Source organism: Protomyctophum parallelum, assembly GCF_964188405.1.
Source record: "Protomyctophum parallelum genome assembly, chromosome: 6".
Taxonomy (NCBI): Eukaryota; Metazoa; Chordata; class Actinopteri; order Myctophiformes; family Myctophidae; genus Protomyctophum; species Protomyctophum parallelum.
The window spans coordinates 26,834,901-26,852,549 of record NC_139701.1 but is presented as its reverse complement, the minus strand read 5'-3'; the positions used below and the strand labels follow the sequence as shown (position 1 = coordinate 26,852,549).

The window sequence follows — 17,649 nt, the reverse complement described above, 5'->3', positions numbered from 1 at the left end:
CCACTGGTGTAAAACCCACCAATAAACCCAAATCCGACACGAATTTAATGTAATCATCAATCTAACGCGCATATAAGTCTATATGGGAGCGCGCAGCTCACAACTGGATGATGAGGCGTGATGCACGCAGACAGTCACTGTAGTCACTAGTCACAGCCAGATACAGCACAAATGAGAACATAATATGTCCCGACCCAAAAACACTGAGTTAAACTTGTTGTTCCACGGTGCCACCGAAAAAAGCTTCAAATTATTTATGTTGCGTTGCGTCTGTACTCTGTACATTATCGCCTCGGCAAAAAACCCTCCCACAGTGAATTGAGTGAGTGGAGGCTGATGTATATTCGTCGTACGTGTTCCATGCTGTCGTGCTGAAAATGCGCGCTGATCTACAAGCTCACAACCCGTCACGTCCGTGACACGTTGTAAGCTTGTGGATCAGTTATTTTCGGCAAGCAGAAATATGCAGGCTGTGAGTGAGAGTCATTGTCAGTGACATTCAGAAACTTTTGCCTTAACAATTAAAGCATATGAGCTTTCACAAGTTGGGGGTTCATTTCAGTTCAATATGAAGACAAGCAAAGTGGAAAACTATTACACAACATAAAATGAATAATGATGATGATAATAATAATTAGGAATTCATTTGGATAAGCCCAAAGTGATTTGGGCTTACTTTAAGGGTTGGACTTTATTATGTGGTTCTATGGCTATGGGTTGTGGCAATAATTTTGGTCTACCATTCTGAAATTTAATTTAATATCTGGACAGCTGACAGTAGGCAAAACTGTGACCTGAACTAGTTTATGTAGAAAGTGAACTTTCCTAACACTGCATGTAACATTATAGGCTGGCTGATGCCTTTTAATGGCCATATATGCTAATCTACTTTAATTTTTGCAGGACTCTGCTTGTGATTACACCCACCGCTCGCTCACATTCTTGGACGTGACTCAGGTGAGTAATTACGAATTACATGTGACTGCATTTAATTTCCTCAATTTGTAGACTCAAGTTGCAGCCTACCTATAGCCATAGGTCCATAGACCTAATGCCGTTGCTGCCATTGCATTAGATTAGAGCTATGGTGCTTTCGACCTAATGCAGAACAAAAATCACACCTGTGTGAAGTGAGGGGCGCTAATATATTAAAGTCTAACTCATGTTGATTTGGTTTGGTGATGTAAAACAAACGGTGCCAACACAAACATTAAATGCCATTATCAATGAAGAGACAATATGACGTAATGAGTTACATTATGATGTAAATTTTCCCTTCATTGTCAATGGCGTTTGCAAAACAAACATTGAACTAAAGACTAACTGAAGGCTAGCGCCCCTCAAAAATGTAATTCTAATTGAGTGTATAAAGAAACCAAACTGACCCTTACTCGTCCATTTGATCTACAAGGGTCAATTTGGTTGCCAGCTTTCCATCAATTAGCTGGGGACCATCTGGAACCCCCATTATGATTGCATGGTGGCCACATAATAACACACAGGAAACACTGCTATGTATACCCTGTTATGTGTATACAATAGTATTGATTACACTGAAAAAGTTCATCTAAATATCTCTTCAGATGCAGTTTCCAGGATTCCAGGAGCAGGGTTCCTGGTTAAACTACTGACTGAATCATATCAATAGGTATGTAATGTATAATGTACATGCAATTCAGTGGTTCTCAAACCATTCCTGTCAAAGACCCCCACATGAATGTACATTGGGCCGCAGACCCCCATCTAAAATAATGTTAAATTATATGTGGTTTGAACATGCACGGTACATCATTATGAGTCCTAGATTTACACTTCAACTTATTGATTTTGCGCCAGGCTTGACACAGTTCCTGTAGCCATTTGATAAAGGTTAAAGGGATATTTCACTTTATCTTTTGATTGTCATTTTATCATCTACTCAGGCTTATGTGACCACACCAGACAGTGCAGGGCAGCAAAACTTTATATGAAATATCTAAATACTGAATCAAGCAACTTAAAAACTGTCTGGGGTGTTCACGTAAGACTGAGTAGGAAAGGAAATATCCCTTTAAATGTTCAAGCCAAAAATACACACTTTTGGTTACCGTGTGGTAAATTATAAACATGGAAATAAGGACCCCACCTCATCTCTCTCAATTTTGGTACTTAGGTTTTGATCCATGGGATGGCAATGTAAAATCTGCAAGGCTGTTTCTACCACAAAGGGGAGTCTTCTCAAGCATTACAGACTACAACACAACTTTGGCCACGGACAATCAAAGCCCTGTTTATATGACAGTTGCCCATGCACATTTAAAACACAGGCTTCTCTTCGCCAACACTTATACAGAAACCATCCAGCTGATGAAGTTCTACAGACAGAAATAACATCTTCTTTTAAGTGTTTAGTTTGCAGTGTTTGTTTGTCAACAGAGAAGGACTATTTTCAGCATATTGGAAATCATCTGAAGAACTACGAAACTGTAATTTGTGTATTTAAAGGTTGCAACTATAGTACAAATATCTACAGTACATTTCGGAAACACAAAAGTAGAAATCACAAATCCTGTTCCTGTAGTGATCTTAAGCAAGATGTGTATGAGAGCTATAGCAATCTGACTGTTGACCATTCTGTTGACAATTCTGATTTACTAGAGGGTAGTGATGGTGGTGAGGGCACTAGTTTTGATTGTGATCAGGACACTTCAACTTCTGAAAGAGCCTCACACTTAGTTACTCAAAACATTGGCTTACTTCTGCTGAAGTTAGAATGCATCCATAATGTATCACTGACGTGCATAAATGCCTTGGTTGAAGACCTTCAGTTCATTTCATCTTCAGCATCTGTTGCAGTTGTTAGAAACATACTTGATTCAACACTGGCAAGTAAAGAATGCATTGTTGACCAGGCCATCATAACTGACTTGGCAGACAATTTGTGTAACTTCCATCCCATTAGTGCAGCACTTAAAGCAGATGGTCCACTTGGTTCAGCTTTTAAAAGGAGGAGTTATTTTAAGGAGAATTTCCAGTTTGTTGAGCCTATTGAATATATTCTTCATTCTCAAGAAAATAAAACACTTCAATATGTGCCTATTCTCAAGTCTTTGCAGGCAATTTTAAAGAATAGAGATATTGCAGAGGGAATCTTAATCAGACATCCAGATAGTACTTGCTACAAGTCCATTGTTGATGGTAATTTGTACAAGCAAAATCCCTTCAATAGTGGAGAAGAAACGAGACTATCTATCATTTTGTTTGTCGACGACTTTGAGGCATGCAACCCGTTAGGAACTTCGAGGAAAAAACACAAAATAACGGCTGTTTATTGGATTTTGGCAAATGTGCCGTCTGAATTGCAATCTGCATTGAAGTCAATAAACTTGGCTTTGCTTTGTAAAGCTGTTGATGTCAAACGTTTTACATACAAAGTCATTTTGGAACCACTATTGAAGGATCTTGCCATTCTAGAACAGGAAGGCATTTTCATTTCCAGCATTGGAAAAAATATTAAAGGGACTGTACACTGTGTTGCAGCAGATAATCTGGGTGCACATTCAATCAGTGGATTAGTTGAAAGCTTTACAGGGCCATATGTCTGTAGATTTTGTCTTGGACATTCATCAACATACCAGACACATGAAGTGAGTACTGGAGAGTTTCCTCCTCGGACAAAGCAGAACCATAGTTTACACGTGAAAACTGTGAGTGAAGATCCAAAATTACTTCATAGCTTTGGCGTAAAGCGATCCTGTCCACTGACTGATGCACTGAAACACTTTCACTTTGTCTCGGGGTACCCACCAGACGTACTACATGACCTTTTTGAAGGCATAGTCCCAAGGGAATTATCATTGTGTTTTCATCTTTTCACCCAAAAAAGATATTTCGACTTGCCTGAACTAAACAAGTTGATTGCAAAGTTTCCTTATACGGGCTCAGACAAAGTCAACAAACCTCAAACTATCCCTGAAACCCACCATCAACGTAAAACTATAGGTGGAAATGCCCATGAAAACTGGGCCCTGATACGGTTGTTGCCACTCATTGTTGGCTCACGCGTGCCTGAGGGCGATTCTGCCTGGGAGCTTCTATTAACTTTAAAAGACATTGTTGAATTGGTGGTTGCCCCTGTTCACACAGTTGAAAGTCTTGCATACCTATCCTGTAAAATATCAGAGCATCGTGAGAGATTCCAATCTGTTTTTCCTGAAGTGTCACTGTTACCTAAGCACCATTTTTTGGAACATTACCCTGCATTGATTGAACAATATGGGCCTTTAGTTGGTGTATGGACAATGCGCTTTGAAGCGAAACACAGCTTTTTTAAGCAAGTTGTGAGGTGCGCAAAGAATTTCAGAAATGTGTTGTTAACCCTTGCTACAAGACACCAGATGATGATGTCATACAACTTGTATACAGATGTTGGAAAACAAGCATTGCATGTCACAAAAACATCTGTAATGCCTTTAGATTTGCTGCATTCAGACATACAGGTAGCTTTAAGAGAAACTTCACCACTTATGTCGACTGTAACATTGGCTAGCTCTGTCACCTACTGTGGAACAAAGTACACTGTTGGAATGATCTTGTCTTATGGCTCCACTGGTGGACTACCTGACTTTGCTGAGATTATTCAGATAGCCATTTTGGACAACTGTGTACATTTTATTGTAAAGTTGCTTGCTGCCTGGTATGAGGAACACCTTAGATCTTTTCAACTGGAGAACTCTGGGAGAATGGCTCTTTTGGAACAACAGAACCTTGGTGATGTGTACCCCTTGGCTGCATACAATGTGGAAGGAAAACGCTTGGTTACACTCAAGCGTTACATCAGTTGTTAATTTTCGGTAATGTGTGAACCTTTACACTTTTACAATTGTAGTTTCATGAGTGAAACAGCCTACAGTACATGAATTTATTGGTCACATGACATTTCATAATTATATTTCCTTTATAAAGAATGTTGAATGGCCGAATGTTATATTTAAATACCTTAATATTCTGTTTTGGTTAATTTGAATGTTTTTTACAATTCTTCTCCAGGCTCTGTATTGTACTTTTTACTACTGTACGTTTGTTCTCATATATCCTTTTGTCTATTTACATTATTTTCAGGCTGGCAGAGATGGAGGCAAAACTCAGAGTAGTCATTGATGAAGACCGGATTGAGAAGTTGGTCCTTGCTGATGGAATTCCACCCACTGTGGAGGAGCTCCAAACCGTCTTGAAGGACACTTTTGAACTTTCTTATGACTTCAAGATTAGCTACTATGATTCTGAGTTCGACAAGTACTTTAGTCTCCGTAGGACTAACCAGATAAAACATCTAGACACCATCAAGCTCGACTACCCAGCCCAATCACTTCTGACCTATTTAACAGTTGACAGTTTGTTAAATCAACCATCAACCGACTGTAACTATGAATCTTTAACGGAGCCCAGTGAATCCTATGTAGAGTCCAGTTTTGCAGAGTCCTCTTATGCAGAGTCCTTTGCATCTCAGTCCAGTGTACCAGATACACATTCTAGTCCTTCTGGTACACAGTCCAGTGCAAGTGCAGATTTGACAGCGTCAGATGCAGGGTCATCTAATGCACAGAACTCCAGCATTCTGCCAAACGAAGCTACACATAAGCCATGGCCAAACCCATTCCCAATTCCCAAGTTTAACAATGAAGTCGAATTGTGCCTTGAAAAGGGCAATGCAGAATACAAAAAGACTGGAAAACCTATATCTCACTTATTGGTCAAGAAAGACATACTTGAAAAGCTGGTTATATCCATGACTGAATATAAAGCCTATCCAGATAAACATGACAGAATTCATGTTGCTAAAGCACTGCTTTTGAAACATCCTTGTCTCACGGAGCCTACTGCCTACGCGGGTTACCTAGGCTGGGTAGAATACATAAAAAACAAGGTAGCAAATCATAGGACCAAGCTCAGACGCTTCAACAATCCTGAGGTGATGTGCAATACACTAAAAAATAAGGACCCTGAGGACCAGAAATCTGCAAAGGGTGTAAAAAAGCCACGGAAGGCAGAAGTGAACTTCCTCCCTCCATACCCGGCAGGTGAGGATGAAAAAAGTCAAGAAGAAGAGAGGATTCAGTTGCTTAGTGAAGTAATGAAAAGAGACAATAAGACATTGATAAAAGAAAAAATGACAAAGACATTCGCACATCGAAGACAAGAAATCATCAACAAGTCACCCAGCATGGAGGACCTCAAAGCCAGATGGCCTGCTCTATTTGAAATACCTCATGTGAGTTACAAGTGCATCCTAATTAGAAATATTAGCTAACAATACTAATTTAAAATCATTAAGTAAATGTGAAAACACACACACACAGTATGGTCAGATGATTTAGCTATCCGCATAAATGGAGTTCATAAAATGGTATTGTATGTTTAGGTAAGATAGTTCCATTGTTTTGTCTTTCAGATCGTGGATGAGTTCCTGAGGATAACAACGGTGTCCCTTGAATCAACATTCATGTCCAAGCTCGACGAGTACACTCCTAGTCTAATGGACCTCTTCAACACCAAGGGTGGAGCCATGGGGGTGAAGTTACAGGCCATACTACTCACGGTATTGTTCAAATACTCTTTGATTATTATATTTGCTATTTTATTTCAAGCATTTTGTGATCATACTACTATGAGATACGACTGTATGATGCAGGTTGGATTTAAAGATTAATCTACAACCCGGATCATAGTAGCTTCTCATACAAAGTGGAAACGGGGAAACTAGTCTGGCTAGACATACCATTGGTCCGATATCTCAAACCCTCACCCTAACCCTAACCTCCCCAAGTGGCAGCACACCTAAACCCTAACCTCCCAAGGGGCAGCACACCTAAACCCTAACCTCCCAAGTGGCAGCACACCTAAACCCTAACCTCCCAAGGGGCAGCACACCTAAACCCTAACCTCCCAAGTGGCAGCACACCTAAACCCTAACCTCCCAAGGGGCAGCACACCTAAACCCTAACCTCCCAAGGGGCAGCACACCTAAACCTAACCGTAACCCTCTCCCAACCCTTAACGCACCCCTCACCAACCTTTATCTGGTCGTCTTAACGCACCCCGGCCTGCCCCTCACGAACCTTAATCCAGTCGGACCAATGCTATGTGTAACCAATGCTATGTCTAACCAAAGTATGCCCCCCCATAACAAAAGCGGCTCCAACGCACCTCAAGCCAAGTTCAGTCTGGGACTGGTAAGTGTAGAAGAAGGAAGGCACTGGTGCAAACTCTAACAATTAGTGCCTGTTTTAATAACATGGTTTGAAATGATGTGACTTTTCAAGGTCAATACTTAGGACCAGTGCCTTCCTTCTTCCTAACAAAAGTTGCCTACCAGTACATATAAAGCTCCCTGCTTAACATATTCACATTTGGTTTGTTTAATCCAGGGGTGCCCTAAAGGTAGATCGGCTGTAAAATATATTATTGAAGGGCGCTATATGCATGTTTAATGTTTGTCTTAGATAAAAACGCCATTGCCAATGAACAGAGTTTAATGTTTGTTTTGTCTGTCACTGAGCAAATCGGCATATGATGTTATGTTATGATATTGCGATGATGTAAGATGATCAGGGTTGGTAAAGTACCCCTCACTTCACATGGGTGTGATTATTTAAATGCTAAAAAAAGAATAATCTGCCACTTGTATTAAGGTGACTAAATTGACAACAAAAAAGGGCTGTCAGCTCAAACCCAAAATGGAATAGATTTTTTTTTCAAGTATTGTATCACAAATGTCAGTAGTATGACAACATTATATGCAAGAAAACCTTACCAATTAAAAATGTTCCCTCTGTATTTCCCATTCCAAGTGCCACTATTCCAAATCCCACTCAGGGACATTGTTTAACTATTTTCAGCAATTGGATAACATTTTCTTTGGTGGGTAGATCTACTTCAGCAGCTTGTCATTCTGAAAGTATAGCTCTCAAATCAAAAAAGGGTGGGCACCTCTGGAACTTTAATCCATACAGTACGCAAGATGTAGTAGTTGTAGGAGGTGTATGTGTATGTGCTATACATTTTCTTTATTTACTGACCTCCTGAAGTCAGCTGGTGTCCTAGAAAACTGACAGAAAAATGACAGGAAGTGTTTTCATTGGACATAGTGACATATTACCTGAATGATTTTGATAGGGGTTTCCTTATAAGCCTGATATGTTAATAAGATGCACTTTTAGTTTGAATCAGTGTTTACAACAACTTTAGATCGGTGGACAATTTTTGCATTATGAACTTGAATCTTTGTTTCCTTTTGTAATTTCAGTCTCCAAGCAACCCTGACATCAACAAGACCAGAGAGGTCATCATTCGCTGCTTGATGGTTTATCTGGGAGAAGACACTGGACTACTTTTGAAAGTGTATGATGTAAGTCGAAGTGCATCTTAAAATATAGCAGGTGACTTCTGTCTACCTGGCATGTCTTGGTGGTGGTGCAGGTCTGCCCTTAAGTCAGACCTCCCGTTAGTAACTGCATAATATAGTAAATTGATTTATCCCTGCAATTCTTGACAAACAAAGGTTTTGTTTTCAGTACTACTTCTGAAATAAGAGGGTTTAAATGCTCATCCTCGTTTAAAGTCTATATAATTATTTAGACCCACGAATGTCAGAGTTCTGGTTAGAGACTGGTTGACAGGTGACCAGCCTGAGGGTGAAAGTAGAGTAAGATATTCATCAATACACAGTTGGCAGGAAAAAAATATGTATTTTATCTAGAATTTTGACTCGGTTCATCAATGGTGTCACTGAATTGTTGAACTGATGTGATGTTTTTAAATAACAAACATTTTTCAAAAATAGTAACACTCGTTACTGGCTTACACAATAGTAACCCACATTGTGGGTTTGCAAATTGAATATCTTTGCATAATAAATTGTATAAAGAACCCTTTTAAGTGACATTATGCTTTTGCACATTATACAAAATAATAAAGGATGTAAATTGATTGCTTTATTTGAAATAGCAATGACAGGCCCAGTCCAAAGTGTTGGCACCATTTTGGGAGATGTTCCATTATAACTTTCCCCTCTTTGCGGGGCACGGTGGCACAGTTGGTAGTGCTGTCGCCTCACAGCTAGAAGGTCCTGGGTTCGATTCCCATACCCGAGGCGGGGTTGGCCAAAGGGCCTTTCTGTGTGGAGTTTGCATGTTCTCCCCGTGTCCCCTAGGGTAGGTACCCTCACATGTTCTCCCTGTGTCCCCTAGGGTAGGTACCCTCACAAAAACATGCAGTAATCCTGGTCTCTAAACTGCCTCCCCCTGGCCCGCCTGATGGAGGGGAAAGGAACTGGTTGGAATAACGTGTTCCTTTCACGCGCTATGTCCAACCAGGGAAACTCCCCCCTGTCAGGTGCAAAGGAGCAACTTGGACACTCAGGCATGAAGGAAGCATGAGTTCAAGTCCGTTGCTCTCCCCATGTCCCCCATATATGGGGACTAGGTTGGCGGAGGGTGTGTAGAGCCCAGGATCGCATTAGATAATTGACACAGGGGTGAAAAATGTGTTACAAAATCGTGGGATAAAATTTTAAAAGATATATAACTTTCCCCTCTTTGACTGTCTGACAATTTTAGCATGCTGATGACCCTGTGGCAGAAGACCTTGATCTTACCAAGATGGCCATCTACAGCATCAGAGCTACCTCCGAGGGTCCAAGTGAAGTTGGAATTGTCATAGATGGCATCAAAGTAGTGCGTAATGTGGGCAACTTTTCAAGGGCCTGTGCCATACTCATTGGATTGACATACGTCGTCAATTTGGCATATCCCAAAGAGCTCAAATATACATTTGAGTTCTTCCAGAAAGTCCTGCTGGAGCTCGATTCCCTAAAGCTGAGCCCAAAGGTGCACAGCCTTAAAAAAAAATTAGATTAAGAAGCCCTATGTTCCCTCATAGGGTTTGGGTTGATAAATAACCTGGCTCAGGGAACATATACATACTGTATGTGCCATTAAGGAAATGACTGTATCACATGGTGACTTAAATGTTTTAGTTTTTCTGGGGGTGGTGGTTCTACGAAATCTAAATATCTTTGGGGTAGTGGCATCATATTTTGATTTAATATTGGGACAGGCTTTTGCACCTTGTCCAAAAACACATGAGTGTTTTAGTTTTTTTTTACATGCCCAGGTTGTCCCGGTAATTTGTTTTATATATTTATATATATATATATATATATATTTTTTTTTCTTGAAAATGTCTGCCTCTTTTAACAGGTCAAAGTGTGTGTGTGTGTGTGTGTGTGTGTGTGTGTGTGTGTCTGTGTGTCTGTGTGTGTGTGATGGTTTTATTGTACCATGTTGTGCTGTTGCTCTTCAACAGGTCAAATCAAATTGTGTGTGTGTGTGTGTGTGTGTGTGTGTGTGTGTGTGTGTGTGTGTGATGGTTTTATTGTACCAAGTTTTATTATTTTCCGTTGAATATGTATGCCTCTTCAACAGGTCAAATCAAATTGTGTGTGTGTGTGTGTGTGTGTGTGTGTGATGGTTTTATTGTACCAAGTTTTATTATTTTTCGTTGAATATGTATGCCTCTTCAACAGGTCAAATCAAATTGTGTGTGTGATGGTTTTATTGTGTTTTATTGTACCATGTTTATAATTATAATGTATATTGTACCATGTTTATAATGTATACATTGTTTACTTGAGTAAACTGCAGTTGTGTTGAACACATTTACAATGGTATTCTTATTCATCTGTACCTGCAATGTTTAAACCTGAGTTTTAATATTATGGACACCAAATTACTTTATTCTTTTTAATAATATTTATTTATTTGTTCTGTCCTATTTGTTTGTTAGAAATTGATACTTTTTTTACTCATATTTTCTTTTAAATTGATTTATTTTACTTACTATTTCTTGAAATTGAGTTTTTTTACTAATTGTGTGATAATTGATTTACATTTATAATGTTTTTCTTTGAAATTGATTGTTTTAATTGATATCACATTACTTTAAATCTATTATTATAAATGTCACTTGTTACCATAGTGTATAATCTGCTCAATACATCGAGTAGATTATATACTGTATGTATGTATATATATATATATATATATATATATATATATGGTAACAAAATTACATTTATAAAATATTTAAAGTAATGCGATATCAATTAAAACAATACATTTCAAAGAAAAATATTATAAATTTAAATCGATTATAATCACACAATTAGTAAAAAATACTCAATTTCAAGGAAATAGTAAGTAAAAATAAATCAATTTCAAAGAAATGATGAGTAAAAAAGAATCAATTCATAACAAATAATTAGTAAATGTTAATCAATTTAAATCAAATTATGAGTAAATAACAATCAATTTCAAACAAATAATTAGTAAATTTTAATCAATTTCAAATAAATGATGAGTAAAAAATAATCAATTTCTAACAAATAATTAATAAATGTTAATCAATTTAAATCAAATAATGAGTAAATAATAATCAATTTTAAACTAATAATTAGTAAATTTAAATCAATTTAAATCCAATGATGAGTAAAAAATAATCAATTTTAAACAAATAATTAGTCAATTTAAATCAATTTCAAATAAATGATGAGTAAAGAATAATCAATTTCTAACAAATAATTAATAAATGTTAATCAATTTCAATCAAATAATGAGTAAAACTTAATCAATTTCTATCAGAATCCAGTCAAATTATGAGTAGAAAATAATCAATTTCAAAGAAATAGTTAGTAAATATAAATCAATATCTACAAATATCTAGTAAATATAACTCATTTTTCAGAGCTTAAATTCTATTCAATGTTATTAGATGTCACACTGTGACAGCATTTTTAATGAGTAAAACCTAGTCATAGTTTTTACAGTGTAGGCGCCAGGCAGAATCATTTATATTTGTCACACTCACATCATCACTTGACACGCTCAAAGCAGTGTTTTTTTCGTGTGCGCTCCATCGTGTTGTCGCATATTACTTCTCAAACTAAAACATTGTCTTAAATTAAATTAACTTATGCAATCTAATCTTTGGGAGGATTAATTCAGTTGCGGAGCAGCATTTTGAATAGAATAAAAGCTTGGCGACATAGCAGATCGACTTGTTTTTATGCATGTAGCCTATTTAGGCCTACACTGTTTAGGTCTATCCAGGCATCCACTATCGTTAAGGAATGCACTAAACATTATTATTTTCCCTGTCGCTATGGGGCCCGTGAACTGCGGGTTAACAGCCTAATAGCTTCGTGAGTATATCCTACGTCAAGCGACTCATGCGTATAAATGCGTGCTGCTTCCCCCCCAAACCTCAAGCATTTCTTTTTTCACAGCCCCTTGTATAACTGCTACTCTAACCTCTACTGTGTTGAATGGACTCGAGCTTGCAGCGGGAGTCCTCGGGAGGCGACCCGGGCCCTGCCGTGCTGCAGGGCGGGCAACAGCGGCGAGCGAGGTCGCCAGAATGCCTCACCAGGGTGCAGAGCAGCGGAAACATGCTGCTACATATGTCGAGTAATGCAAAGTCTTTGTTTAGGTTCAAAAAGGGTGTTAAAACAGGCGTCTGCAGCCTTCCGAAAGAAATGAAAGCACTATAGGTTTTAATTCATATAGGCTTAATGAAGTGTTAAAAGAATGTTGAATTTGTAATAAGTGCACAGTCTGTCTTGTCTGTCTTAATTCCGCACGCAGGTGCCATTTTAATTGGGCCAGAGAGCAGACATGTCTGCCTTATTAAGCCTAGTTACTTATAACCTTACTCTTCGATATATAGGCTCACTTGACTTCAACAAAGTTATACAAACAAATCAATTATGCAACTGATACAGGATGTGATATGACATTAAGTTGTGCATTATTGCATATACTGTTGGGATATGTTTTTCACCTGCCCGCCTCATAGCGTGTTTGTGCATGTGAACCTGTGTAGCTTGCGCGATGAGGTGGCACTGCAGCATACAAGTCAATATGGTAGCACCTTTTACACTCTTAAAGCTGCAGGCTACACTTCGTGTAACTTCCATGCAGCGGCCCGGCGGTTTTTTTCCCCGTTAACCATTTATATAGGCTACACATATTTCCATTGGAGTCAGTCAGTTTTCTGCCCGTGCTCTGTGAAAGTCAAAAAGGATGTAGTGTAGCCTATATATAATAATAGTCTCTATTATCAAATCCAATCCACTATATTTATAGCGCACGTTTCAAAACTCAGGGTTTGCAAAGTGCTGTAGGCCTACAGGAAAATGTATTAGCACGTTGGTTATAGGCAATTAAGGTGCAGATGACAGCGGTGAGGGAAACAGATGGCATTTGCTTACAGTGATTCAGAAGGTAAACAATGAGGCTATTGGGAGGAGAGAAGAGCTGACGGGCTGCATACTGCAGGACGCTAAGCGGCCAGAGGCGCACCGGCTGTGAAGTTGCACAACAATTATTATAAGGTCTTTTTATATAGGCTTTCAAGGATATACGCGGCCTCCGAAATTTCTATAACTGTTTCATCTCTAAATAAATAGCTGCGCGAAGCATGTTTCACAAACCTTTTACTGCATTTCACCTATACCTGCATGCATGCATGCATGCATGCATGCGACAATAGATTATTGAATAGCACATGCTTCACAAACTTCTAGCTTTTATAAGGACCACCATCCCAGTCATCATTCACAACAGTAGGATAATAGGCCTACATTTACATTTAGCCATACTTATTAATTCGGGACAAGGTAGGCATGTTATTCTATCCGATCATGATTTATATAGGACGAGGCTATCTGGCCAGTTTGTCATATTATTAATGGAAATCCTGTGCTTTTCTCTTGAACTCACCATACAAATAATATATACGATTTCTAATGTTGCAAAATTAAAATTGAATGGAATATTGCACAACAGAGTTGAAGGTGCGAGCGATGCTGAACGGAGAAACGGCTGAGGACAGATCAAACTGTTCCTGCTAAACTCCATTTGAGTCAATTATCTACTCCTGTTTACGATTTATTTACAGGCGACACATTTTACACGAATGATATATATATATATTCTGAAATATGTAATGATAATCACACCAATTAGCACTGACTATAGGCTATAGTCTACGATTGTCCAAGCGATTTGTTTGTTAAGATACACGGGCGATGTGTTTCTCCAAATTGTTAATAAACATGGTCATTGTAAAATGATGCAGAACATTGAGAACATTTTTTTCTTCTTTTCGTAATGAGACAGAAAAGAGAGTGAGAAGGAAACATTACATCTTGTTAACATATTCATGAAAATAATATGTGAAACAAACGTGCGAAGAATAAATGTATAATAGTTTTCGTTCATTTTAACATAGCTACGCCTACAACTCGCATAATAGTCAATACGTAGCCTACTGTAGAAAATGAACACATTAAAAGAGACTGTCAGCGATGTCAGAACACATTCTATCTAGCCACGTTGTCCCCGTGTCTCCTCTCCAGGTGTGAAAATAATGGAAAATAATAATAATAATTCCATTTGCTATACTGTATAATTAATCAAATCAATAATATTTTTTATTATTCACAGATCAAAAACAAGGATATAATTAATTTGCATAATAGGCATATTAAGGTCTCTTTTTAGACCTCACATTGACTAAATGTTTTGATAATCGGCGCAGTCAACAATATATCACATCACCGTTTTAGACGAATTTACATTCCACCACTGAAAATCAACAATATTAAAGTATACTTACCTTATAGCTCGATGGAAATAAAAAACGAAATTATTAGCCTATATATTAAGCTATATGTGTATTTTTCACATAGGAAGAAAATGCATTTGAACTGCAGGGATGCATTAAATTGCACAAATAATATTACTCAAGTCAAGGCTTGAGATGTCTGTCGGCCAATATAGTATAGTTTACTTTCTATACTCACAAGTATGGTTTGTGTTTTTATTAGCTTAAGACTTTTTCGCAATTGACCCAGCATGGCATTAAATATTTTAATGTCATCATGACTTACATTTAGGCCCATTAGTCCACCCAAATAATATAACTAACATATCATCTGCGGTCGAAATCTATAACCTATTAAAAATATATGAATACAGGCTTCAATTTGAGCTGTCCAGAATCCTCCTTAAGATTCTAAACTTGATATTTTGAAAAAGAACCAAGGTGGACACAGTTGAGGGGGGGGGGGGGGGGGAGAAAACAGGCAAGCCAATCAGATTGCCCCTTCCCCCTTTAGCCAATGACAGACGCCACATTGTTGTTAAATTTGTCTAATGAAAACGTAGGAGCAACAATAGAGAGAGGGAGAGAGATCTGTATCTACTGACAATCTCTTGAGGAAGTTAGTGTCTCACGCTGCAGCGAGTAACAACCTCGGCTGAGTCGGCTCCTCCTTGAGAATATAACTTTAAGCAGAGGCATGAAGGCACTTCTCTCTCACTGCGCCTTGGATTTTAATGCGACTGTAACTCCTTCAAATGGCGCTTTGAAGACGTCACTTCACTGAGATTAGAGACGGTGTATAGGTGTAACTTTCTAACAGATCTATAACTTTGGCTTTCCTGCATTTTCGTTAATAAGGGAGACTCCTAATTTCACTTTTTGGCCAGAGATGTGGGGAACTGCCCAGCGAACGTCTCCACATTAGATAAAACTATAGGCTGTGTCATATAGCCGCCAAGAAATAGGCAACCACACTTTACCACAGGTCATTACTTCGTTTACGGCTAAATTGAAGTTAATTGGCGAGAAAAGTGGTCATGGATCTGAGACCGGAGCATGCAGCCTCATCGGCATCCCACCAGCACCAGCATCCCGCGGTAGCAGCAGCAGCGGCGGCGGCAGCAGCATCAATATCAATCCCTGTGTCTATGGGCAGCCTGCTGCGGGGGCCTCCGCTGCTATTGCGGGCCACAGAAAAGTACCCACGCACCCCAAAGTGTGCTCGCTGCAGGAATCACGGCGTGGTGTCCGCTCTGAAGGGACACAAACGCTACTGTCGCTGGAAGGACTGCATGTGCGCCAAGTGCACCTTGATCGCCGAGAGGCAGCGCGTCATGGCCGCACAGGTGGCGCTGAGGAGGCAGCAGGCGCAGGAGGAGAACGAAGCCCGGGAGCTGCAACTCCTCTACGGGACCGCCGAGGGGCTGGCCCTGGCTGCCGCCAATGGCATCATCCCTCCGCGTCAGAACTACGAGGTGTTTGGCACTGTCAGCAACGAGAGTAACTCAGGTGAGGTTACATTTGGATCCAGCCTAAACTAACTAAATAGTCTAAATTAGACTATAGAAAGGCTATATGCATGTGTCTGTGAGAATGCATACGAGTATAGGCTATATAATTATGAACGTAAAAATAGTTGAATTAGCGCCAGCCTAATATTTAATCTGTGCGTAATGGAAACATTTCCTTTACGCACAACAGTGCAGTGACAAATTCGGATTCTTATTGGGAATGCTATTTTTATTTTATTTTACAATCCATATGATGCTAAATCGTAGTATTATATATATATATATATATTGCTGCATGCTATAGTGACACTCGCAATTGCTTGTGTTACAGATTCAAGTCTTCAGAAGTACGAACTGTTCGCCATGAAGAGCCACATGCCTAGATCCAGCACCCCTCAGCACATGCAGGGAAAATCAGTATCTACCGACAGCGATTCGGCACCAGGGATTTCCTCTCCAGATGTGCGACACGGTGGCTCTGGCTCAGAAAACGGAGACGGCGAGTCATTCGTCAATTCTCCGGTTTCCAAACCCCTGAAAGACGGCGAGGAGACCCCGGGCTCTGTCAGTCCACTGGGTTCAGACTCCGGTTCTGAGACCGACAAAGACGAGCAGGACCCGTCCCCTTCATCCGTGGCCTCCAGGCACATGAACGCCATCGACATCCTCACCCGGGTGTTCCCCAGCCACAAGCGGAGCGTCTTGGAGCTGGTCCTGCAGGGCTGCGGGAAGGATGTGGTTCAAGCCATCGAGCAGATTCTCAACAACAGCGCAGGAAGCCAAACTCACAGCAAGGCCAATCCGGAGGAGACGTGGACGGCTGAACGGATGCTCCTGCAGAGCGCACATCCATCTCCCATCACCATCTCAACTACCGCGCCCACAAGGCCGATGTTGCCAGGAGCCATGACGCTCAGCAACCGCTCTGCGTTCTCTCCCCTTCAGCCCAACGCCCCGCACTTTGCCACAGACCCCAGTACGTACCCACTTAGTACCCACCTAGGACTCAACCCGTTGCGTCTGGCCTACTCGGCTCATAGCCGGGGACTGGCTTTCATGACGCCATACTCCACCGCCGGGTTGATGCCAACTCTAGGCTTCAGGCCACCAATGGACTATGCCTTCAGTGACCTCATAAGGGACAGGACACTCTTACACAAGGAGCAAGGCTATGCCAACGGCTTATACGGCCCTTTGGTCAACAACACGCCTGACAAGCAGTGAGGCGGTTTTTAACCCCCGAACCTGGACTGCGACTGATGCAGGCGATACATTCACATTAAAGAATGAACATTGTATTTTTAGCCAAAAGTGTTGGAGAGCGTCTGTGATGTGTTTTGGCTATGACCTATGCTGTAAATATAGGCTTATTATCTGGCTTATAGTCGCCTTGCTGGAGAAGGCGAGAAACTCACTTAGGCCATCATTTAAGAAT

At 39.9% G+C, this 17,649-nt stretch overlaps 1 protein-coding gene across 1 annotated transcript; it reads left to right on the top strand.

Annotated features, from left to right (window-relative positions):
• Positions 1-15,740: 15,740 nt before the first annotated feature.
• On the top strand, positions 15,741-17,438 carry dmrta2 (DMRT-like family A2; the record flags this gene model as incomplete). Its single annotated transcript, XM_083766457.1, has 2 exons — positions 15,741-16,212; positions 16,546-17,438. 2 exons carry the CDS (start codon positions 15,741-15,743, stop codon positions 17,436-17,438), a joined length of 1,365 nt encoding a protein of 454 aa, XP_083622583.1.
• Positions 17,439-17,649: the final 211 nt, after the last annotated feature.